The sequence below is a fragment of the Dermacentor variabilis genome, chromosome 5 (genome assembly GCF_050947875.1).
Source record: "Dermacentor variabilis isolate Ectoservices chromosome 5, ASM5094787v1, whole genome shotgun sequence".
NCBI classification, from domain to species: Eukaryota; Metazoa; Arthropoda; class Arachnida; order Ixodida; family Ixodidae; genus Dermacentor; species Dermacentor variabilis.
Genome location: NC_134572.1, coordinates 31,705,758 through 31,731,367, shown reverse-complemented (window position 1 = coordinate 31,731,367; position 25,610 = coordinate 31,705,758). Strand labels below are relative to the sequence as shown.

General features: G+C 44.3%; 1 protein-coding gene across 4 annotated transcripts in view; it reads right to left on the bottom strand.

Moving 5' to 3' along the window:
• Positions 1-25,610, bottom strand: part of LOC142582408 (atrial natriuretic peptide receptor 1-like) — an 87,574-nt gene that overhangs the window by 10,185 nt on the left and 51,779 nt on the right. For 3 of the 4 annotated variants that reach the window (XM_075692099.1, XM_075692101.1, XM_075692102.1), the window contains exons 5-19: positions 24,872-24,966; positions 24,356-24,488; positions 24,183-24,267; positions 21,901-22,021; positions 20,744-20,797; positions 19,892-19,957; positions 15,348-15,428; positions 13,472-13,576; positions 9,552-9,623; positions 9,102-9,264; positions 7,733-7,888; positions 5,287-5,455; positions 4,146-4,298; positions 3,299-3,422; positions 1,590-1,658 (exon numbers count right to left, since the gene is read on the bottom strand). In XM_075692099.1, coding sequence (XP_075548214.1) covers positions 1,590-1,658; positions 3,299-3,422; positions 4,146-4,298; positions 5,287-5,455; positions 7,733-7,888; positions 9,102-9,264; positions 9,552-9,623; positions 13,472-13,576; positions 15,348-15,428; positions 19,892-19,957; positions 20,744-20,797; positions 21,901-22,021; positions 24,183-24,267; positions 24,356-24,488; positions 24,872-24,966 — 1,646 coding nt within the window. The remainder of the gene's footprint in view (positions 1-1,589; positions 1,659-3,298; positions 3,423-4,145; positions 4,299-5,286; positions 5,456-7,732; positions 7,889-9,101; positions 9,265-9,551; positions 9,624-13,471; positions 13,577-15,347; positions 15,429-19,891; positions 19,958-20,743; positions 20,798-21,900; positions 22,022-24,182; positions 24,268-24,355; positions 24,489-24,871; positions 24,967-25,610) is intronic. The other variant, XM_075692100.1, reaches the window with a different exon arrangement.

Below are 25,610 nucleotides of genomic sequence, written 5' to 3'. Positions count from 1 at the left end.
GCATAAAAGGGCGGTTTGTCAAAAAAAGTAAGTGGAACAATAATGCATTCTCACCGCAAGTTTCACGGAGCATATCTCAAAACCCGGGCGATCCTCATAATTATTTTCAAGTGGATATGCTTTGCAAGCTCACCGTTTACAATTCGTAAATTGAAATATGTGCCGCTAAGTATAACCAAATAGTGAAGCAGTCGATCTTTGTTAATTTGCTGACTACTCATTTCGATTTCTCGTGCTGGTTCTGTCCGCAGATTCGAGTAATTCAGCTCAAGAACAACCATTATGCTATCTGACAAAGGCAAATTTAAGACATTCTTTACGGTCTAAATAAAAATAATATGTATTCTGCCGAACGTAAAAGTACTTTTTACAAAACGGCATCGCTCTTCTTTTTGTCCTATTTCTTCGTCTTCTTCCAAAAGTCCATTTATAAAATCTTTTCAGCAAGGTCATGTGCCTTGCGTGCATTCGCATAAGTTTAAATTGTTCACTAGCTAATACCAACAACTTACGCTGCCGCATAAACGTCGAAGAATGCGGGAGGTGAGAATGTTTGTTTGTGAGGGCGGTTAAAGACATCGAGGAAAAATTGAGCGCATCCGCGCATGCGCCATGAGGAATTCTTAGTTGTGACGCGAATACCAAACCGTTATATAAATGCACTCCATGCGCGCTAGCTTCGCAAGCTGCATACAGCAACTATAGGGAGCCTACATGCATGTGTGCTCCCCAAATAACTAGTTTCTGTGGCGCCATCTCGTTCATTTCATGAGAGGCGCGACCGAAGGCAGCGCTCCCTGGACACTCGACCCCGAATCAATACCCCGTGACGGCCGCCTCCAGGCCGACCATGCCACGCTGACAATCTCAGAGGCAATACGCCCATCTAGCCTAGCGTTTTCTGAAACACTCCGCACTGCAGCGTGTTGCTGATAGAGGGCGCAACCGGAGAATTGACGCTCCTAAGCTAGCTGCAGCTCCAGGCGCGAATCACAGTTTCGTACAGATACGTTCATAAGGTAACCCGCTACATCGACTCCCATGAAATTTTGTGTGTTCAACAGGAATACAAGAAGCTGCATCTAGTGAGTGGATTTTGCGAAGTTTTGCTTTCGGCCATGGAATGTTGCACACTGCTGGGGAAAATCTCAAACGCTATACAGACATGCGCTTTGACATATTTACCACTGAATTATTCAACAAACTATTAATTACAACACTGTAAACTCAGTCTGTTAAGCTCAGTGTTCAAAGCGGGGACGCTTAATCAATATGCTAAATTGTAGTCTATGTAAATTTATAGCAACCACTACCTAAGTTCGACCATAACCATCGCTAAAAGAAAAACAACCTTTTTTTTTCGGGGTTGTCGCCAAAATTGTCAGAATTTATTGCATCCTGCTTCCCTCTTTGGCGAAACCACGGAAGTCCATAATATGTGAAGAACAGTAGCACAGAAAAATATTAAAGTAAGTCAGTCAATCTGCTGTAAAAATGCTGTTGTTAATGCAGATGAACTAATTGGCTTGCATTAATAGGCACCACTCAAGCAACACGAAGAAATGTAGGGACGAAGCGCTGCCACCCACCTTGTAAACGTCGAAGTCGCTGATGACGGCGTCAAAACAGGTGTACAAATCGTTGAGAAAATCTACAACCTGATAGAAGAAAAAGAAACAAGAAAAAAAAATAGTGTCCTTTAATACAACATTTTATGAAGTGTATGCACATGGCGAACATATATTTTCTCGCTTTAAAGTTATAACTTTACTAATAAATATGTTCCCTATAACCAAGAAAGAATCTGTAAATCAGAAATTCGTCCGAATATGCAAAAGAAGTGATGTTCGTTCATTCCCTAATTTTGCTTATAGAAGGATGCATTTCCGGTAACGAACGAACGAACGAACGAACGAACGAACGAAAGAGCGAACGAACGAACGAACGAACGAACGAACGAACGAACGAACGAACGAACGAACGAACGAACGAACGAACGAACGAACGAACGAACGAACGAACGAACGAACGGACGGACGAACGAAATAAATAAATAAATAAATAAATAAGTAAATAAATAAATAAATAAATAAATAAATACGGTAGCACTCATCTCACGATGACTGTCGACGGTACTGCGAATAGCAACCGAGAAATGTAGCGACAGACCATAATCCCAACGTCCCGTTTATTTATTTAACACGTGTAGTGGCTCCTCTGAGACTTGTTGATTCAGCTGTATGATACATTCCCCGATCTCGTCCCACTTTGCTATGGCACTCGCCTGCTGAGCCTGTGATCATGGAGGCTTATGAGGCTGATGTAGTGACGGCGGAATGCGGAAGAAGGATTCATATCGATGGTACGACAAAGGCGTATACCGACGATGGGATGGCGACAAGGACGTGTCGGTTCTTGAATTGTGAGGATGGTAAAACGATGATCACGCGATGGCGACATGAGTACAATTAGAGGACGACAACCGTGTGATGACGACCGCATGACAACAACCGGACGATGAAGCGAGAACGATGACGATCGCACGACCAAGACGATGTGGCGACGGCGGTATGACAACTGATGCATGATAGCGTGAGTCTGACGACGAAGAAGGGACGACGATGGCATGAAAACTACGGCACAATCACGATTTAAAGACGATAGCACGCCTACGATACCACTACGAACAAGGAGCGACGTCGATGGATCGACGAAGGCAGTATGACTACGACGGCATGACGGCAATGAGATGATGATACTCCCGTGATGACAACGGTGAAACGACAGCGCGACGAAAATGGCTTGACGATGACTGTATCTGGTCGATGCAGGGACGAAGATGGCAAAACAATGGTATGATGACAATCGGATGACGACTAGTGTATGATGACAATGGCGTGACGATGACTGCATCACAAAACCTGTATGACGACTGTGACTTGACGACGGCGGCATGAAGAGAATCGTATGATGAAGCTGGAGAGACGACGATAGCACGATAACGACGGTATCACGACGATGGTCTGACAATGGATCGGCTGACAATGACGCCCTGTCAAGGACGCCATAATCACGATTGAATGACGACAGTATGATTACAGTACAATGACAAGGAAAAGATTGGCGTCGTTGGAACGACGAAGACGTTAACGACGATGCCGAGGATAGATAGATCAAGAGATAGGTAGGCTCAAAACAACTGAAGAAGGCAAGCAATGCCATTTGCATGAAGAAAAAATAAATAAATAAATAAATCGAAACAAATTGCTATTGATAGGTGCCTGTTGACTTTGGTTACCTGAATTGGAGTACTGGATGAACACATGGACGTGAAACCAACTATGTCGCTGAAGTAGATTGTGACGCTGTCATACAGTTCAGGAATCACAGCTTTACCGCGCTTCAGTTGCTCCGCAACAGACCTGTAATGAAAGCAATTATTTGACCACACTCAGGTGATGTCGTGCGCTTGCGTTTGTACCGAAAGAGTAATCTGAAGCTCACCACAAAATAAGGCTATTAAAGTAGGTGGCAAGCAGTTTTCTTCAGCTCTCAGAACCTAAGAATGTGTTTTAAATATGGTGCGGTTTGAAGGCGGCACAACTAGCCCTTCCACCGTTCCCTAATTGATTGCTGCATGTAAGGACCAGCTGCAATACCGCTCTGTGCTTGTTACAATCTATAGGTGATTGGTGGTAGTTCTATCGGTCCAGTTGTTTGTTACGATTTTTTGTGTGCGATGGCGTCTCGTTGTGCACTGCTTAGATGGATACATATAAAGGGGCTTGACAAGATCTAACGCACTGTTTCATGGTAGCCCTATAAAAACTGGTGAACAGGAAGTTCTTCTAGTTGAACATCCTTGGTTTTTCATGAAAAGTTATCTCATAAATGAATACATTTATTCAAAAACGCCAAAGCCCTGTCTCACTACTTATTTGCTCTTGAGTTATACTTAACATTGAAATAAAGATGGTAAATCACTCAACGTGGACAGTGGAAAAGTAAGCCGTCGACAATTGGAGTTAGCGCGCTAACATCATGGCATAATATCGATATCAACCATCACATTGTAGTCTTCGTGCGATGCAGTTAATCAACATAAGAAAAGTGTCGAAGTTTATAGATCGCTTAAACTCGCATACCTTGGCAGCACTTCGTAGAGAAGCTCCTCGGATTTCCGTTTCTCTTCTAGAAATGCAGCGGTTCTCTGTTCTACCAGAACCTCCAGCTCGTTGGCGTACTGCTCCATGCGAGCCATTATGTTGTCCATGATATTCACTTCTCCATGGTAGCCCCTGCACATTCAGCCATACTACTACAAAACCTCATCGCTGTCTGCCGAGTAGTCTTGCAAAGACTTTATTCCAGCATTTTTATTCTATAAACAATGGGCTGTGGAAAGCGTAGCCGCCTTAGATTTTTCTTTTTTCCGTAGCATGACTTCCTACTTCTCAGTTATTATCGTTACTTTCTTCTATTTTATGGTACTTCAGCTGTAACGAAAACGTTACGGAAAGGAAACGTTGCTGACCGTTCACCCGCCGCCAAATTTTAAATATACAGGCACTGGCGTCGCTAAACCTTTTTCAAGGAAGGGGTGTGGGGGGACTCGCATTTGACTGGGGGAAGGTGGTACGGGGCAAAGTGGGTACTGTCGCACGTCGTTTTGTACTAGCTATGCTGGTACGAAGAAATTTCTCTACCCCCTCTCCCACGCCTTCGCGCCGCTTCCCTGGCTACGCCCCTGAAGACGGCGCATACAAGTTCCTTAAAAAAAAGATGCTTATTACTTGAGCAAGAGCTGGTCCTGCTCCGAGAATCGAACTTGGAGACCACTGCTATAGAGTGGTCAGTCGTCTAAGAATAAGCTAATCAGGATTGTAGCACACGTCCACAACAGTGCTTATTAGTCGAGGCAACAATATTTCGCAAACCGGGGATAATGAGAGCCAAATGATTTCGGTTGAAATCGCCCCAAATTTTAGACACATCTTAGAAACATCTTCTAGAACTTCACACATCCACGTTACCCATTTCAGAAGAAATTCGGTTCAGTGTATAAGCTGCGCCGCGCCATAGCACTGTCTACCACATTACTGCTTTTTCTGGGATCGCGGAGGCCGAAAGATTTCGCTCCGCAGCTGCATGCTAGCTACGGCAGCATGACAAAGTACTGCTCTTGTTGTCGTTGTCTTGTTGTTGTCGCTTGAACAATTGCCTTATGTTTGAGCAGGCGCTGGCGTTCGAAAAGCATGCATGAACACGTATTGCTCAAGTACTGACCGATTGATGACGCGCATGTGGACCTTGATCTGGTTGAAGCTGGGCCGATCGTCGGGCTCCTCGGCCCAGCATCGCGTCATCAGTTGGTGAAGCTCGGGAATGCAAGAGTCCTTTTCGACCACGGGTCGAAACGGCGGATCTTCCAGTGACATCACATGCATCAGCATATCTGCATGCCAGTAATCATTTACTTCGCAATAAACAAGCAGGTTCAAAATATAATAAACTTGCACTTCTGTTTGAGCAAGATCAATCATCAATCAATCAAGGGCTCTTTTTGGGCGTTTGTTTTCTAGCGCTGAAACTGAAAGCACTTGGATGTTTAGTACAACAGCATGTAAGCAGCTTAAGGTGTTGGAAATATCGAGTTGTGTGACCATGCTCTCGGCCTACAATCATGCTTGGATCGCTCTCGTCCTTGTTCTTTGTCTTTTGTTATACCCTTACCTAATTTATTGAGTCCATCGCAGTATTTTTACCTCATTTAGCTACCTTTTCTCGTTTTGGCGCCGTGCAATGAGAACTGCATCAAACAATATAGACTGTGAAAGAGACTGCGAGTCATTGATATTCTAATACTGTTGTATGTGCGATCTGTGCATCACCACTGTGAATGCTTTTTACAAGCATGATGCGGCTGACAGTGACAATGATCAGAAAGTAATGCAGACGAATATATACAATTTGGTGAAAAATCGCTCTGTTCCTTTGTCTGGCCGGTTCGGCTTGTTTCTCCCTTTGTATGTGGCGCTGTACCAGTTCTAGAATGCAGTACCAACTCGCCCAATCCTCAACCCTAGTTAAAGATCAGTCATTTAATTCTAATTTCGACAATATCCTAGGCTATCTCAAACAACCATATCAAATGTCAGTCTATAGCTAAAACGAGAGTGACTCGCCAATTTATATTTTGTTGCACGTTGTGCAGTGTCAACCATCGACATCAAGTTTTCCTGTAATCAGCTGCTGCTAATGTAATTGTCTAGCATTTGCACTATGCTATTTATGGCTAGTTAGTGAGAAAAAAATTACCGACGATTACGTTACTTCCTAATGCGAAATTTGAGCGCAGCAAATAAGCTGTTTCACCTTTTCGATAGATTGAGGCAAAGAAATCGAGCAACACATGTATGCGCTATCACAGAATTTTTTTTTTATTTTTCACACGTATTCCTTTAACAAAGACTCCGCTAGGTAAGCTTCTGCTTCGGCGGCACGCACCTCTGGATTCTGACGGCGACGGCGCTGGGCCTCTGCTCTGGCAGCTCGTTTAGCAGCAGCAGCAGACGGAGGACTTCCATCGGTCGTCTCGCTCATGGCTCAGAAAGAACTGGCAGATAATTTCGCAGTGGCGAACGGCAGCGGCAATTTCGGCTCGGGCGGTGCACATATACAGATCCGCCGCCACCGATCTGGCTCTCTGATTGCCACCGCACAGGGCGAACGGCAGCGGCAATTTCGGCTCGGGCGGTGCACATATACAGATCCGCCGCCACCGATCTGGCTCTCTGATTGCCACCGCACAGGGGTTGCATTGGAGGAGGAGCGAAGAAAGGAATTAAGTTCGAGCCGGCGCTTTGACAACCGGAGACTCGCAGGAAGAGGGGGGAGGGGGGCGGCGTGTACACCCAGCGGCAAACGATGGGGGCAGAAGCGCGCGCAGCAAGCGGACAACACGATAAAGGGAGGAGGGAAGAGATAGCAGCGACTGACTGATGCCGCTGACGCCGATAGTGAGTCAACCCCAGCTGCGGAGTTGGTTTCAGGGACAGCGCCGCCGATGCCGACACAAACAATATGATACCCTCGCTTCCGCAGCGCTAAGAACCAGGTCTAGCCGTGGGAAGGTGGTCACGTATTCGTCGACGTGCCGGGGCCTACGTGAAATAACCGGCGCGTCGGCAACTGAAGAGCACCCTATCCGCCACACAAGAACAGGGGGGGGGGGGCCCTTTCCTCCTCTTTCTGCATGGCGGCGACGGTGTTCTATGCAGTCACGTTATCTTGACTCTCTAGCGGCGTCAGCGGCATCCAGCGGTATCAGTCGGTCGCTGCTAGCGCTGGGGGGATGAAAGGGGGGCGGAGCTGGTTACGAGGCCGACGACAACGCCGACGACGACGCGAAACCCAGGAACGGACGCCAAAGAGCTGCGCTCTAAAATGGGTTCCCTAAATACTGGGTATGCAATGAAAGCTCATTTAATTGGGGGAATCCTTTGTGCTGCCCTAGCCTCGTTCTGAGGGTTCGCTACATATCTTTAGCTGTTCATGTGTAACTGGTAAAGTAGTAGCCAGCACGTAATTGTAAGGTGTGCAGCAATAGCTTTCTTTCGAGAGGCAAGTATTCCAGCCTGTTTTAGTAACATTGTAGCCTCCATTCCTAACACGCTCTAGTTTAATAAAGACCCCATCAACGATGGCTAACGAAATAAATATGCTACTACACCTGAGTTTTCCATGCGATCGCAGTGCGGATAAAAGGCATCCTCTCGGAGAATAATTTCTTGGAGGATAATTCCAAAACTGTAGACGTCGCCTTTTTGTGTTCCCAGCGACGGACACAGCTTGAGCCGAAGTAGTTCTGGGGCCTTCCATAAAAACTCTATAAAGAGAGAAATTATCAAAATTAATAATGCAAACAGATTAGTAGCTTCTTTATTGTTTTCTTGTTTCAGGTTGTCCCTTGATTTCTCCGCTTCAATAAGTATACTAAGAAATCTATTGAGAGTAAAATTGTTTTCCGGATTATTGTAAACGAGAGGCAAAAGTCGATTCATTTATACTTCTATTTGCACGTTTCATATTGCACTGACGCTCGTGCATATAGCTAAATTAGGGTGTGGCCTTCCAGATGGCGAGGCGATCATGACCAGGTTGAGGATATTGTCAGCAATCTTGTCCTGAGAGTGGCGGTGGGGACGAGGGGGAGGGGGCTTGTAAAAGGCACAAATTTCGCGAGCCACGCCGCTAGCAAAGTGACACTTGCACGACTATCTGTAGCGGACATACAGGATATTTTAGCAAACGCTTTCAAAATTTTTTAATGCTTGTCTGTGGCAGATAGCACAATTCTAGTTCATGAGATGGTCTACTCGAACCGGCGGGTGCTACTTTCACAAAAAATTGAAATGCGCAGTCGACTAATTAAGAACAATTCATTAATTACCTTCCATCTAATTACCTTATGGTCCGTATTGCAATGTGCAAATTATAGCCATGGAGTTCGCAAGGCGGTTCCATTTGGAACGAATTCTAAGGATGACACCAGTTTTGAGATAGTTGTTCCCGAACTTTGTGGAAAAATGCGTTGGCGTTCCAGTTACTTTTGTGCTTAAATGCATAAAACGACGCTTTGTTAAGAAACTAACTGGAACGCCAATGTGTTTCTCCGCACATTTCTGTAATTACCTCGAAACTGGTGTCATCTTGAGAATTTGTTCCAAGCGGACTCGCCTTGAGAACTCCCCGGCCAGAATTTCTAGATCGCAATGTAAGCTATAAGGTGATTAGTTTTAAACTTCATTAGTTAATATTAATTAGTTGATTATGCATTTAAGTTTTTGTGCATGAATGCCCGCCTCTTCTGGAAGACCAGCTCATGAAGTAAAATTGTGATATCTGCCACAGGCAACTTTAAAAAAATTTCGAAAGTGTTCGCTGAAATACCCGGTATATGCTAGCACTAAAAACCTACTGGCGAGACAAAAGGGCCTATGTTCGTAAGACCACATTGGCTCATTCGTGTATTTCGAAACCCGAGTGCATTTTCACTTTGCTGAAAACATAAAGCTGCGCACCCTATAGGGGGCACTCACTCTGGGATCCTTCGGTGACGAATGGGCTGTAAGTCTCGTCCTTGCGGAAGCTGGGCAGGCCGAAGTCGGTGAGCTTGAGCACGAAGTGGCTGTCCACCAAGCAGTTGGAGCTGCGAAGTCGGCCGTGTGTGCCGATCTCGCTGCTGTGCAGGTAGCTCATGCCCTGCGCATTGTGATTACTACGAAGATGAAATCACTCCTGAACGCGTACGATAAGCCCAATGAACGTCGCGGGCTTCGTGTTTTTTACAGATAAGCTACTGGCCCCTAGTTGGTCAGGATTTCTCGGGGATTGCTCAGAAAAAAAAATACCCAACAAAAGAACAGAAAAGAAGGGCGGCAGCTGGTTAAGGGGTTTGTGTTGGAGTTTCCGTGTAACAAAATTATGTTTTACCGTATATTCAAATTAGAATGCGATGCTCTGATGGATTTTAATGTGAAACGTCTTACCTTGACAATGTCGTTTATTAGGGAGTACCGGAACAGCCATTCCAGTCGAAGGGAGTCATTGTGCAATACATCCTGCCAACACAACAAAGAAAAATGTGCCTTGAGTACGCATACTCTTGCTGATGCATAATTTTGATAGTCATCATCATCATCAGCCTGGTTACGCCCACTGCAGGGCAAAGGCCTCTCCCGTACTTCTCCAACTACCCCGGTCATGTACTAATTGTGGCCATGTTGTCCCTGCAAGCTCCTTAATCTCATCCGCCCACCTAACTTTCTGCCGCCCCCTGCTACGCTTCCCTTCCCTTGGAATCCATTCCGCAACCCTTAATGACCATCGGCTATCTTCCCTCCTCATTACATGTCCTGCCCATGCCCATTTCTTTTTCTTGATTTCAACTAAGATGTCATTAACTCGCGTTTGTTTCCTCACCCAATATTCTCTTTTCTTACCCCTTAACGTTACACCCATCATTATTCTTTCCATAGCTCGTTGCGTCGTCCCCAATTTAAGCAGAACCCTTTTCGTAAGCCTCCAGCTTTCTGCCCCATACGTGAGTACTGGTAAGACACAGCTGTTATACACTTTTCTCTTGAGGGATAGTGGCAACCTGCTGCTCATGATTTGAGGATGCCTGCGATACGCACCCCAGCCCATTCTTATTCTTCTGGTTATTTCAGTCTCATGATCCGGATCCGTGGTCACTACCTGTCCTAAGTAGATGTATTCCCTTACCACTTCCAGTGCCTCGCTACCTATCGTAAACTGCTGTTCTTTTCCTAGACTGTTAAAAATTACTTTAGTTTTCTGCAGATTAATTTTCAGACCCACCCTTCTGCTTTGCCTCTCCAGGTCAGTGAGCATGTATTGCAATTGGTCTCCTGAGTTACTAAGCAACGCAATATCATCAGCGAATCGAAAGTTGCTAAGGTATTCTCCATCAACTTTTATCCCCAATTCTTCCCACTCCAGGTCTCTGAATACCCCCTGTAAACACGCTGTGAATAGCATTGGAGAGATCGTATCTGCCTGTCTGACGCCTTTCTTTATTGGGATTTTGTTGCTTTCTTTATGGAGGACTACGGTGGCTGTGGAGCCGCTATAGATATCTTTCAGTATTTTTACATACGCCTCGTCTACACCCTGAGTCAGTAATGCCTCCATGACTGCTGAGGATTCGACTGAATCAAACGCTTTTTTCTAATCAATGAAAGTTATATATAAGGGTTGGTTATATTCCGCACATTTCTCTATCACCTGATTGATAGTGTGAATATGGTCTATTGTTGAGTAGCCTTTACAGAATCCTGCTTGGTCCTTTGGTTGACAGAAGTCTAAGGTGTTCCTGATTCTATTTGCCATTACCTTAGTAAATACTTTGTAGGCAACGGACAGTAAGCTGATTGGTCTATAATTTTTCAAGTCCTTGGCGTACCATTTCTTATGGATTAGGATTATGTCAGCGTTCTTCCAAGATTCCGGTACGCTCGAGGTCATGAGGCATTACGTATACAGGGTGGCCAGTTTCTCTAGAACAATCTGTCCACCATCCTTCAACAAATCTGCTGTTACCTGATCCTCCTCAGCTGCCTTCCCCCTTTGCATATCTCCTAAGGCTTTCTTTACTTCTTCCGGCGTTACTTCTGGGATTTCAAATTCCTCTAGACTATTCTCTCTCATATTATCGTCGTGGGTGCTACTGGTAGTGTATAAATCTCTATAGAAATCATCAGCCACTTGAACTATCTCATCCTTATTAGTAACGATATTGCCGGCTTTGTCTCTTAACGCATACATCTGATTCTTGCCTATGCCTAGTTTCTTCTTCACTGCTTTTAGGCTTTCTCCTTTCTTGAGAGCATGTTCAATTCTATCCATATTATAGTTCCTTATGTCAGCTGTCTTACGCTTGTTGATTAACTTAGAAAGTTCTGCCAGTTCTATTCTAGCTGTAGGGTTAGAGGCTTTCATACATTGGCGTTTCTTGATCAGATCTTTCGTCTCCTGCGATAGCTTACTGGCATCCTGTCTAACGGCGTTACCACCGACTTCTATTGCGTACTCCTTAATGATGCCCATGAGATTGTCGTGCATTGCTTCAACACTAAGGTCCTCTTCCTCAGTTAAAGCCGAATACCTGTTCTGTAGCTGGATCCGGAATTCCTCTATTTTCCCTCTTACCGCTAACTCATTGATTGGCTTCTTATGTACCAGTTTCTTCTGTTCCCTCCTCAAGTCTAGGCTACTTCGAGTTCTTACCATCCTATGGTCACTGCAGCGCACCTTGCCGAGCACGTCCACATCTTGTATGATGCCAGGGTTAGCGTAGAGTATGAAGTCTATTTCATTTCTAGTCTCGCCATTTGGGCTCCTCCACGTCTACTTTCGGCTAACCCGCTTGCGGAAGAAGGTATTCATTATCCGCATATTATTCTGTTCTGTAAATTCTACTAATAACTCTCCCCTGCTATTCCTAGAGCCTATGCCTTCCCCCACTGACTTGTCTCCAGCCTGCTTATTGCTTACCTTGGCATTGAAGTCGCCCATCAGTATAGTGTATTTTGTTTTGACTTTACCCATCGTCGATTCCACGTCTTCATAAAAGCTTTCGACTTCCTGGTCATCATGACTGGATGTAGGGGCGTAGACCTGTACTACCTTCAATTTGTACCACTTATTAAATTTCACAAGACCTGCCACGCTCTCGTTAATGCTATAGGATTCCTGTATGTTACCAGCTATATCCTTATTAATCAGGAATCCGACTCCTAGTTCTCGTCTCTCCGCTAAGCCCCCGTAGCACAGTACGTGGCCGCTTTTTAGTGCTGTATATGCTTCTTTTGTCCTCCTAGCCTCACTGAGTCCTATTTTATCCCATTTACTACCCTCTAATTCCTCCAATAACGCTGCTAGATTCGCCTCACTAGATAACGTTCTAACGTTTAACGTTACCAGGTTCAGATTCCAATGGCGGCCTGTCTGGATAGTAATGTAACATAATAGCGAATTGATTAATGAATAGGGAATCAGTCAATAGAAACAAAGCCAAATGGAATTTGCTAGGAGCAAGAAGAAAAAAGAATTGATTCACGGAGTCATTGAACTGTAAATAACGCAAAACCCGTGATATTCCTTTATTTAAAATCTCATAATACCAACTATTACTCAACGATTTAAATGCAAGGTATTCCACCAAATCAATGTAATGTCGGTTATCTTAAACTTTTTTATATGCGTAATGAATCACCCTCTCCAGAACGTGCTTCTGCGCATTTATGGCGTAATGCCACTGCGTCTACTTCGGTCCACACTGTAATGGCGGCATTAATACGTTGCACGCGTGCTTCTCTCAAGCTTCAACTACACGTAACTGCATCCAGGTGTGTCTGCACATCACGGCACATCAAGCGGCGCGATTTGCGCGTGGCAACGTCCTACCGACAAAGACGTCTGAAGAATGCATCATGTAGCTGTCATGTTAGGTAATTTTCTTTTGTTCACAGCCGGTACTACCAGACTTATCATTAAAGCGGTGCTACGGCGTTGTTGCAAGCGACACTTAGAAACAGTTTGTGTGTACGTGCGTGCGTGTGTAGGTTTCTTTAAATATTTTTTTTATCCGTATTCCTCTCACCTACGCATCCCCTTTCCCCTCCCCTAGTACAGGGGAGCCAACCGGAGATAATCTCTGGTTAACCTCCCTGTCTTTCCTTTGCCTTTCTCTCTCTCTTAACTAAGGCGGTCTCGTTGCGGGCCTCGGCAAACCTTGAAGCTCTTTCACGTTCTACTAGTTGATATGCTTATCTCGTTGGTTTCAATGCAGATATGCTTGAGTTTCGAACAATAATGATTAATAATCTGGCGAAAACGAGCGGGAAGCATTTGCAATTGACGTTGAAGACGGAGAACCAGGCCTTACCTGCAAGCTTCCCTTTGGACAATACTCTGTGATGATGGCAATGTTGGGTACGTCCACACAGGCTCCCACGAACCTTGCTATGTTTTCGTGCTGCGTTTCTCGCATCTATACATGGGAAAATTAAGGAAGAAAAGCGTGATACACGTCGGCTGAGGAATTTTAGAACGCGCGAGCTTATCGATGTTCAGGGGTGTGTTGCTAATAAGGGAGCTGTTTAGCAGCGCATTTGCATTATACCCAAGAGGATTGTTTCTATAACATTGTTAGACAAAGAGCTTATACATTATAAGATGAGCTTATTCGGTTTGACTATTTGCGAAGCTCTGAATTAGAACCTGCGGTCTATTTTAACATCACAGCGTGCGCGCACCATTCTTCGTGGAAGATAGACAGTAGGGTACCCACTTTGAGGTCTGTTAATTTATTGCTTTGCATTAATATATAGGTAGATTTAGCTCACGTCGACGACATTAATAATTAGCCTAGCGCTCCCCCGCCTTCTCTTCTTTCATGTCTTATTTTGAGCTCCACGAGGCAAGTTTTCCAGTAATAGCACCAGTTTCTTAGACCTCAACTTTCGGAGAAAGGTACCAGGACTGTTCTCTCAAACACCGTGACTGTCAACATTTTTTCTTGAAGGGGTACTGTAATAACATTTTCGACAATTTTTCTTGCGTTAACAGAAGGTTATGACCTCTAAACCCTAAAGAAATGTGACACGTCTCAGAATGCCGTAGATAATTTAAAATTATAACTTTTCTACAGTCAGTTTCGGTCTCGTTTTCAAGGAGGATACTGTGTTGTGACGTCACGACACAGGCTGTCCTCACGTGGGAGCAGGACATTGCATCGTTTTGACACTCGCAGCATAGCATAGCAGCATAGCGGACGACCAAGCAAGTAGTAGCGAGTGTAAAAACGTCGGAATGTAAATATGTTGCCACATATTGTCTCGTGACGTTACGACACGGCATCCTCGTGGAAACGCAACCGAAACTGGCTTGGAGAAAGTGTTATATAAATTAATAACGATGCTTTCAGGCTTGTCAATATTTTTTCTAAGATTTAGAGGCCTCGGGCTTCCATTTGACGCAACAAATTAATAGTCGAAAGTACCATGTCCGTACCCCTTTAAGACCGCTGGACTATTTGCGTCGTTTAGAATATATGAACCGTTTATATTGAAGACTTGATAATAATTATGATAAACATACTACTGCCCTCGCATCAACATTGGCTGAAATTATTGTAGAGGTTGATTGTAAAGTCACTGGCAGGCTCCGTAGTATCAAATCGATAATTGGTGCTCGTGGGCCGTTTCTTCAGCATTGCGGGACGGAATATTGCGACGATTGTCATCGTGTCAGCAGTATTCAACCGCATACACTGAAAGGCACGATTCTTCATTATGGACAGTGAAGTGAAGGTAAAGAAATGTGAAACTTTGGTAAGTGAAGTCCAGCCTTGTTTCATAGGACTTCTGTAAAAAATTGGTGGCACAGAGGGCAGTTGGTCCTCGCGGGCGCGTTCGTGACAACTATCGTGTTTCGTTGTTCATTATTTGCAATTCGAAGGGAAGCTTTACTTTAGTCATGGTGACCAATCACCACTGTGGTGAATAATTCTCGACCAAAAATTTTATCGCTGTTTACAGTAGTAGCTTACTAGGCTTTTTCTTGCGTTGGCTCCTTTTATAACGACACAATTGAACAGCTTGACTGAATCACTAGAGAACAGGAGTGGCTAGTGACTTTTTTGAGTGAATCTGCATGCCACAAACAAGCGCTTCCATTCATCACATCTCTTGGCTAAAGCTTTAGTACGCTTCGAATTTATGATGTCCAGGTTTTAGGTAAGCGCGAAGAAGCTTGCTTACCTGTTTGAGTTCAATGAGGACGTTTCTTGTTAGTTCTATCCTTTTCTGGTGAGGTAGTCTTTTGACGGACACGACAATACCCTGTGTAAAATAAACAGGAAAATATTTTTTGCGACGAATCCTATGTTCTTAGGCAGCAGCACATGTACAGAAGCTACAGAAGAATTTTATGGACCTTCACAGTACCGTATCAAGGAGGTCGTGTACAGGCCGATAAGATGCTCTGTAGGTAAAATTATATTAAAACAGACACTCAAGAGAGAGAGAGAGAGAGAGAACACGTAACGCGGCGCATTTGCATGTGCCGATCCGCCGGCGTTCCCGAGCACAGACGCCATAAACGCTGCTATACGAATATCCTTTCGGCAGTTACAGCACTTCCCCGTGATAACTAGCATCACGAACGCCATCACGGACATGTGCCCTGGCCAATGCCAACTCTTACAGCGCAGATGGGTGGCCAAGCCGGTAAAGCCAGCAACGCTGTTTTCATGTTCCTGAAGCTATTGGACGGCTCTGAGATATTATCTAACCATTTCGATATGAAAAAATAAAAATAAAACGCCATCGAGAATATTATGTGGTTAATGGTTCATAAGTTCGGCAATATAGGTAAATTTTTCCATCCTCTTAGTAGTCTACATAGAAGTCGGAGTGAGGAAAGGAGAGTCAGAAAAGACATTTGTATGAGGAAAAGAGGCTTGTAATTGCAGTTATATCTTTAGTCTATGAATATTTGCGACATATTTTCTTCCTTTGCAGAAATGCAAGACAAAAAAGATCAGATGTGGGAAAGAATTGCGTTATCTCAAGCGGCCTGAAAAACGACAAACAACGAAATAAAAGTACGAAAAGTAGTATTGTGTTATAGTTCGTTTCTAACGAAACGAAAAACCACCTAAATACTTCCCAGCAGAATCCTTAGTTCTGTTTGTTAAATTTTTGGTTGGAAATTGACGGCCATGTTTTTGACGTGTTTTGAGTCAAGCAGCTTTTCGTGACACGGGTATAAACTTCCTCAGACTTGATTACGTACGAAGGCGGATGGATTAACCGCTGCCTTGTGTTTAAACCGCCATTTTTTTGACGATCCGAACTAATCTCGTCTGCGTGGACAATTGATCCCCTGCCCTGAGGGACAACATCGTGAATCGTACGAGTCTTAACGTCGCCGGTGGCCTTTGTTCATCCTTTTCTGTGTACACGTATGAGTAATTCGCTGGCAATAAAGCAAAGACAAACAAGAATAATACAGGCGCTCTAATCTTAGCCCTCATACTACATCAAAGATTTTCATTCCACTTTGTTTTATTGTGTCGGTTCTTCATTTTCTTGCAAGGAGTATACGCGGCCATGAAACAAACAACTGCCTATAGAGGATAGGCAGCGGAATTGTTTATGGCATACCTTTAGGACTCTCACGTTATGCTTTTTTTTTATTCACGGTGCAAGCTTCTATGTTCAGGAGGGTGTTGGTTTTTACGTCGCCGAGGTCTTTTGTAGAAAGCATAGCTTAGCGCTCAATGATACCTAAGATAATGAAGTACACGAGAAGAAAAGTAATCATCACCACGAAACTTCTTCTCTGTCCCTTAATTGCTAAGGATTTATTGCCTGCTCGATTTCAGGGAACTTCTTTGAACTCTGACAAAGGGATGCTACCGCAGTATGTTTATACTGTGTATGAGCAAGACGTATGTAAATATTTCGTTGCGAAATTAGGTGTTCGTTGAATGGATAGCTTGGTTTGTATTCACGTGGAGCTCCATGGAGCTCCACGTGAATACATCAATGTTAAAATTTTAATCGTCTGTAGATATAACGTCCATTGAAACCTACGTGCACGGGTGTCCTTGCATCTTGCTCCCATCGCGATGCGTCCGGCGCTGCCCAGAATCTGGCCCGCTATACTTCTAACGCTGAGCAGGAGAGCGGCGTGCGGCTATACAACCGCCACACTGCATCGGTGTTCGTATAATTTGGCAGTTCATGCACTGTCAATAAATAAGACCGAGGTCGTTCAGTAAGCTAAATCAAGCCATAACCAGGGAAGCCATCTTATATCAGTTCTATGGTGCACTATGCTTCAGTACACATAGTACACATTTGCTACAATGCGGAACACATTCGCCCTATGCTTTATGCACATCTGTTTGGTATATACCTGATGCGTATGAACAACAACAGAAACGCGTTGGTTGTAACTATATATTGATGTAGAACGCTGGGTAGGTAGGCCTTTGTCGAAATCTCAAATAACAACTCAAGCAAGGCGTACCAAAAAAGAAAGCAACGAAAAATGAAATCACGTCGCTTACTTGACACACAGTAGCAAGATGCGTAAAGGCACACAAATATAGTGTCAATGTAGTAGCATTGCCTAGTGCATGCAACAGTCATCCATCACACAGAAGGGGTGGAGCGCACTCAAGTCCTTTGTAGTCTTTGCGTAACTTGCTAAGCACCTCCATGCAAGCACTCATAAAAGCAATGTGAGGCACCCACCTTCTGAGTAGCTCACGTGCACAATGAAATAATATTTATTCGTCTGATATCTGCTTCTATATTAGGTGAATTACATTCGGTTGCTCTACAATAACAAGCTTGTAAGCGTTTGCAGCACATCAGTCATGGCGTCCTTTTGTGTCCTCTTGGAACAGCGCGTATAGCGAGGCGCGATAGAGTATGTCTTGCACAAAGCAAGAACAGTCGAAACTGAGAGCAGGAAGCATACTGTAATTGAGAGGCATTAGGCGCTGCCTATTGTTTGTGATTGCATCAACTTAGTTCTTGGAACTCCGTTCTTTGAATTCCCAGGTCAAGATCAGATGCCTATAGGCGCACTTTGTTTTGTCCGAGAAAGGATAGGCATTAAGGCATCATGGCGCAAATACCAACGCCGATGTGCATTAGTCGGAATGTCCGAAGCACCTTCTGAGCTGATTGGCCATACGCCGATCATAGACTATTCCACCCGGGCCGTGTTGATGCGTCTGTACTATGAAGGGATCGCGGGCAGTCGATCATACTCCTTATTGCTGCCAAATGCCGGCGGCAGATATGCGCCCCATGCTTAACCGACTCATTTCCAAGTCTTCTGAAACACAGGAAGTGTTTCCACGTGCCAAGCGGAGATAAAAGTACCGCCGAGGAAAATATGACTGACAGAGCCAGACAGCGTGGAAATGAGGAGTCGCAAAAAGTCAATGGCCGAGATGAGAACAGGAAAGAAAATAGAATAAAACTAGGTGCTCGTAGGTATTAGCTTCGCTTTATCGGTCGCAAAGGCTTCACCTTCGGGGATCTTTATTTTCATGGGAGTAATGAAAGTGGCCGCAACGGATCTTGCACACGCTAGCCCATTTTGGCGGAGTAAAGCTAGCGCAATTATTTGCCTGCGAAATATGACTCTGCGTGCAATACTCACCAGTGGATAGTTTGTGTTCCTAGGAAGCGCGGAATCTAACATAAAAAGTAATCACGGCGAATCGACTTCATATACTTGTTCGTCAGGATTAGCATGTTGCACTTAATGAGGCACAATGTTGTTGGATTTATGATTGTGCGAATCTAAAAGTGAGTTATAAAGTAAATCTACAAGTAGGTTCTGAAGTGGCACTCTTCACTACGCGTCTAATAGGTGTCGAAATATTCTAAACGAGAGCTTTCCTTTTCGAAAAATCAAGTCCGCCGGTGACATCAACGGTATTGTGTGTTCACTATGACGCCCGGCACGATTTTTTAATTATACTGGAATGCTTATTCTTGTTGATGCTTATTGTATTTAAGCGTTAATATTTTCTAATTAGTTCAGTATATATGTAAGCAAACTGAAGGCTTTCGAGCCACGTGGATCAATCATATTTTTACCCCATGCCAGTTCATATATGTATTAGCGTTTTATAGACTGCAGAGGACTCAGCGAATAACAAGAAACTCAACGAAGACGTATCGGTAATTCGCCTAAACTTCCAGCGTTTATAAAAAGATTCCTCAGTTTTGTTTTGTTCTAGTGTACTCGCACTTCTAGCGAGGCTTCCTTAATGATAGATATTTTTAAAAAAATAAGCTTTCACTTTTGGTACTGCTCTACTCATGGAAATGACTAGCGAATAACTTTTCTTACATATATTCTTTATACTGTTGTTCGCGCTAAGCGAAAAGGAATAGCCGTCACTATTATAAGGTGACTGCGCCTCTTTCTTTTATTTTTCATTTCAATAAAAAAAAACTGTACAGAAAGAAACCCTCGCAAGAATATTCTGGCGGCTCTCTAGTCCTGTTTTCACGGTCCTCTCGCAGTGGCACTTTCGCTGTACTTCTTTTGTTTTCAGGCTTACATTTGGCACCGCCCAGAGATGACACAGAAACAAAAGAGAATTCCTTTAAATTCTTACTGATCTGGCGCGTCACTCCTGCATGCCAGCTCGTCTCGCGTTCTTCTTTCCTGTCCAAATGTTGCACGACACGCAAAGCTCGCACCGTGGCGGACAGCGCCGAGTGGAGCAAAATGTGAGTGGGCGCGCAGGCAGACAGGAACTCACCTTGAAGGATCCCGTCAGGATGAACTGTTGCTCGTTGGCTTTGGCGGCGGCTTCCAGGAAGGCGCTCTGCGACAAGAACGGCAAGAGCAAAGTGGACGCCCTTGTCACAGAGCCAACAGAGAACCAGTATTAGTTTCGTTACTTGCTGCAGAAGCGCAAGACGCACTGCAAGACGATAGCATGGTGGGACGGTTATGACAAAAAGAGGAGCACGAAGGGGAGGGTACCGCAGAGAACATGCGACGAAACGTGACAATCTTATGCTTAATACATCTTCGGGCGTGTTTGAAACAGGCATAGGATACAAGGCATGGCGTCGAAAAAGGGTTATCCGTAAAGTTAGGATGTGACACGTAATTATACTTTTGTGCACGTCTTGTAGTTTAATAAAATCTTGGTTTCGAACATGACACTGCTGCTTTTTCTGCCGTGTTGGAAATATCACAACTCGCCAGCAGCGGGCACACCTTTTGCAGGGTAACGTCCGGCTGTTTGCGACACCTTTCCGACTGCATATCTCCTAATTTCACCCAGACACATTGAATCAGTTAAATCAGTGGTTTACAGAAGCGGAGTTTCGTCATCTGTATCTCTTCCACTTCTGATTTTCTGTATGTTGAAATTTCGAGACTGTTATTTTTGCACTGCTACAGTACAAATAAGAGAATGCAAGCTGTCACGCTTGTCACAGCACACGAAAAGCTGAAATTAAACCACACAGGACAAGGCTATGGCAGGCAAGAGCCATTCAGGCAAAACGTTGTTTACAGCGTGGGTCACTCATTGAGGCCTGCGCATTCGTGTTAAATGCGAGCGCGGTTAGTTGACGTTGCCTGGAGATGAAATACCTACGTCTCGCTGATCTGGAGCCCAGTGCACCCAGCCTTTTCCCATCCTAGTGGACATCTTTAAAGCGACAAAGACAAGAAGACCAAATAAATACCGGTTGTGGGCTACAGTAGCAGCGCGCATCGTCGTATTCCTTATTTCCGAATTGACATCCGTGCGGAAATTCTAAAACGCAAATTTTCGCGTAATAAGCCATAGGTCACATCACTTATGTGTTTCCGTATGACTGAAATGCCTTATTAAGTTGCATTATAAGGATGCCACCCAGTCACGGTGAAATGGAGTGGATGTACTAAAAAAACGAAACAAAAAATGAATGTCTGCAGACATTATTTGGCAAATGCATTTCTGCTAAGCGAAAGCAATTGAAATTTTCTTTCACATATGCCGAACTGTGTTTGACAAAGTGAGTTAATATGCTATTCGCATACGCTGTTGTTCGCAGCACTGGCAGCGTCAGCACCATTTCGATAACGCAAACACAATAATGTTGCAGCAATATTGCGGATCTTGCCTAAAAAAGCCTCATAAAGCGACGTGTAAATCAAAATTAGTAGCACCATAGCAGTGCAGCGTGAATTCCTCAAACATAACCTCCTCTGGGCGCGGTAAATTTTCACGTGCTTTCTTTGGAAAAGGGAAAAATACGATCATGGAAGCTATTATCTGGATGGAAAGAAATTATCGTTAGGATTACTACTTCTGCAGCCAATATTCTGCACTTAACGTACTGGTTCAGAATGTTGTTAATCGATTCCTGGCAAATAATGGCCAAGTTCGTATAACAGATACATTCGGTTACTCAGGAAGACTGTGAATAATGCTCCTTTGGTTGCATTTGTGCAGCACCCACCTGATTTTCTAAAGCTCTGAAAACGTTGGCTGAGACAACCTGTGTACGAGCTCGTCACCTTGCGATTCTTAAATAAAAGTTTCTCACTAATTTTAGGAATAACCAGACAAGAATGAAGAGCGAATAAGCATAAAATCAACACTCGTCACGGCGTCTTTGTTCCCTCTTTTTGACTAAACAGCTCCGATTGAAGAAAGCTTAACCTTTCGCCATACTGTATGAGTACCGTATAAAAGCAATGCCCAGGAAATCGAAACATTGCCCCGATAGCACCGCAGGACGTGCATTACTGCTTGGCCCGCCTCACCGCGCTAGTGATGGATAGCCGGCTCATCATCCAGCTGCTCCGCTGGTTGCGCGTGAAGGTGATCTGCTCCCACTTGATGCGCCATGACATGTTGGCGATGGCACTCTCCAGCTGCATTTTGCTGTGTGGGAAACAAAAGGAAATCGATTACTCATCCCTGGCGATCCCGAAGATGAATACAGAAAAAGCGAGCAGGAATGGCTGCCTCTGCGCAAGTCACGATGCATGCAAAGGTAAAGGGATTGTGCAAAATTTGATGTTTCGTTTAGACATGCAGTTCATAACTAAGTGGACTCGTTCCTCCGCTCGTGCAAAATTGTTTTACCTATGGCTTTCTGTAAAGGTATGATAGGTTAAACCAAACACAGTGAACGCGCTAAAATTGCGGTCTACAGCGCGTCAAGTTAATCTCATGTCGAAAGTTTTTCAATGCTTACTCGGAGAAATTCTCCTATCATCACAAGCGAAATATTTCATTTCAGTTTTTTTTTTATTTCTGTAATCGCATTTTATGGCGCAACTTACAGAATTCTGATATCTCTCTCTATCGACAGCTACGCAGTTGCGAACGCACCCCCCTTCCTCAAAAGTTTTCGGAACACGGGATCCGAGTAAAATCTAAGTTTCATCGCAGCCTAGGCACAGGTGCTTCAACCGAAAGATGCAGTTGATACTTCTCCATACAGTCACCCCATTCCTGAAATACCTGTTGCACTCTGTCGCGAGAAAATTCAACTTATTAACGCAGTAGCGTAAAGGAGCCCGTGTCGCCGAAAATCCGGCGTTGGCGTCCCGCGTCCAGCCGCGTACGCCGTTTCATCAAAAAAGATTTTCGAACCACGCATGCCCAGCCCTTCCATGTGACGCAAAGAATTGATTGAAATAATTTAATTTCTCGAACTAAAATACGCGGAAGAACCCTAAACTACGACTTAACCTACAGACATAATAGCTCTCGGATTGTAATTTGAATATATGAGAAAACGCAATATTGTTACCCGAAAATTCAAACAAACCGCTTTTCCAGCGTTTCTACAATGCTCACGCCGGAGCGTGGGTGTCTCGGGGGTCACGGAGCGACGCGCCCGGTTCCTTGCGATACCTCCAGCTGGCGCTCGCCTCCACCGCATCGCGGCCCATGCGAGAGGCCGCATTTCTACCAGAAAGCCCGCCTTCGTGCATAGCGTTCGCCGCGAGTGTTTCCCCGTAAACAAACACAAACGTTTCAACGAGAGGCACAAACGTTTCAACGAGAGCTTTGAATCTATTCGATATGCGAAATTTCAAGGTAGAGGCAAGAACACTTAGTTTGGGCGTTTAGCGGGTTGTTCTTTTTTATCACTCCCTTTCTTTCCTTTTTTTCTCTTATTGATATATTCATTCCCATTTTAGTAACTTTCTTTCTATTCTTTCTCACGAGCACCTTTTTTTGCCGCTCCTTCTATTACCCATTTTAGAGACAGGATAACCCCCGACCACCGCCGATTCAGGTAAGAGAGGGTGCTGTGCACGCGACTGTTGACACGCCGGCTGACACACGGCCGTGTCATCGGCTTTGTGCACGGCACTTTTTTATTCGCAGTTCTACACCATTGTCACTAACACACCTTCGGTCGTTGCCGCACCCACCCGCCTAACCTCCTCTTCCCGTTAGAAGAACCCTGCCGATATGTACTGCGCCAAGGAAAGCACATGTCGCCTTGAGAAAGACCTTGAGAAAAGTTGGCTACCGCTTTTACCTTGTTCTCGTTTTGCTCATAGCCCACAAAGAAATGTCATGCAACAAAACACCGACAGCGCGTGCCTTGTATGTTAAATCATCTCAGACGGAAAATTCAAACTGCGAAACAATAACAGAAACCTGAAAATTATGTAATTTTCTTGGCATGGTTGTGCACTACCTCATGAATCGGCCTACGCAAGCGACCCCGTTTCTACCAGAAAGCTCGCCTTTGTGCTTATAGCCTTCGCGGCGAGCGCTTCCGGTAAACGTAAAGATTACATAAGCTGCAGTTGCCGGGAAATGTGAGAATCAGTCAGGGATCTTTGAATGCTATCGCGGTCCACTCTTAAAGCAAAGCTTAAGCATCCTCCAATTTTTTTCATCGTGTCGCATGTATTCGAATGAATAAATTGAGTTTCTTCCGAAGCTAAACGTTCCTATTATCAGTACCTCTGACGTAATGAACTATGTATTGGAGATGCACTACTGGTTGTTGCTGAAATTTTAAAGTTGCCAACTCATCCGGCGAACACCTCATTTTCCTGGACAGCAGACTTACCGATAAATGAGAAATGCGCAGATGAGTATGATGACCAGGAACACCAATGCAGATATGATCACAGTTTCAAAAAAGGGAAAGTCCTCTGAAATTAGAACGACATGATAGATGTTCATGGAACATTGGAATTCCAAGTAAGAATTGCAAGAGCCGCAATAAAAGGCGCGTCTTACCAGTTTTTAAGCACTTTGGATCCTTGCCGTCAAAGCCGCAAAATGGGACATCCACTGGTGGACCCTTCCCTGGCCAGTGAATGGCATTCACCGCTTGGTAGCTTTGATTGGCTCCGAAATATTGTAGTACAACCTGCGTGTTGTTGCATGCGTTTTTCCGGAAGCAAATTGAAGGCATGGCTAGAAGCTGTCATCTTCTTTCATAGGACTAGAAATTGCTATTAAAAAAAGAAAACAGAACTCGTTGGTGCATTCTAGAAATCATCCAAAACAAAAACAATTAGAAAACAGGTTTAAGAAGGCTATGAATATATTTGTACAGAGAACACACGCGTCCGTACTACCTTTTATCTTCTGAAAAACTAAATTAGCAGGTGCGCCATAGCATCAACAATGAAGGACTTCGCCTTGAATAGCGTACTTCGCCGAAGTAGGAGTATACGTGCGAAAAATAAGGCATGGAAAGTTGCACTGAAGCGGTGTGTAAGAGTCGCACTAAAAGTGCAATATCCTCACATCGAAATGTCCCGTTGAAGTATCCACTTGGTCCAGGAGAGCATAGTCGGCGACTCGATCTCCGTTCATGTCAATTACTACTCGGCCCGAGACCCCTGGTAGTGGCGAGAAGCAAGATTTATGACATCTTTAGTTTCTTCATAATCGTTTTTTTTCAATAGTTTATTTAGTATCGAAATAAAGAGGCTTGATCACTCACTCACTTTAGACTTTCATTACGCGCACCGTTTATCACATAACATGGTTCAGCGCGTCACAAGAACAAAAAGACAGGAACACACAAACAGATCAACAAACACGCCCTTGAGCACGTTACGCTAAGTTATTTTTCAGCGTCGCCAGAAAGGTTAGCGGAGCCAAGCATGTACTAATTAAGGGCCCTTTATTATTTTATTTTGTCATCTTTCTCTGCGCTCATTTCTTATGTCACATTTGACGTACTTTGTGCTGTGTAGGTGAGAGTGTGTATCTCGCCGGTAAATAAATTTGCGCGCTTGGCCGCAGATTATGTGCGACGAATTGCAGCGAGAGGTCGTGGTTAAAGCTGACAACACTGACACGCTGTCAAACACAATGTATCAGTGCTTCAAAAAATGCCCGGCACTTGTGTACACGGCGAAAATTTTCTACCTCTTGTGGCTGCGCTCTGGTACTAAGGATATTGGGCGCAAGATGCCCAGTGAAGCCACACTAAAGCCGAATGTGGCAGATTACGTTACACGCTGGATAACGGACAAGT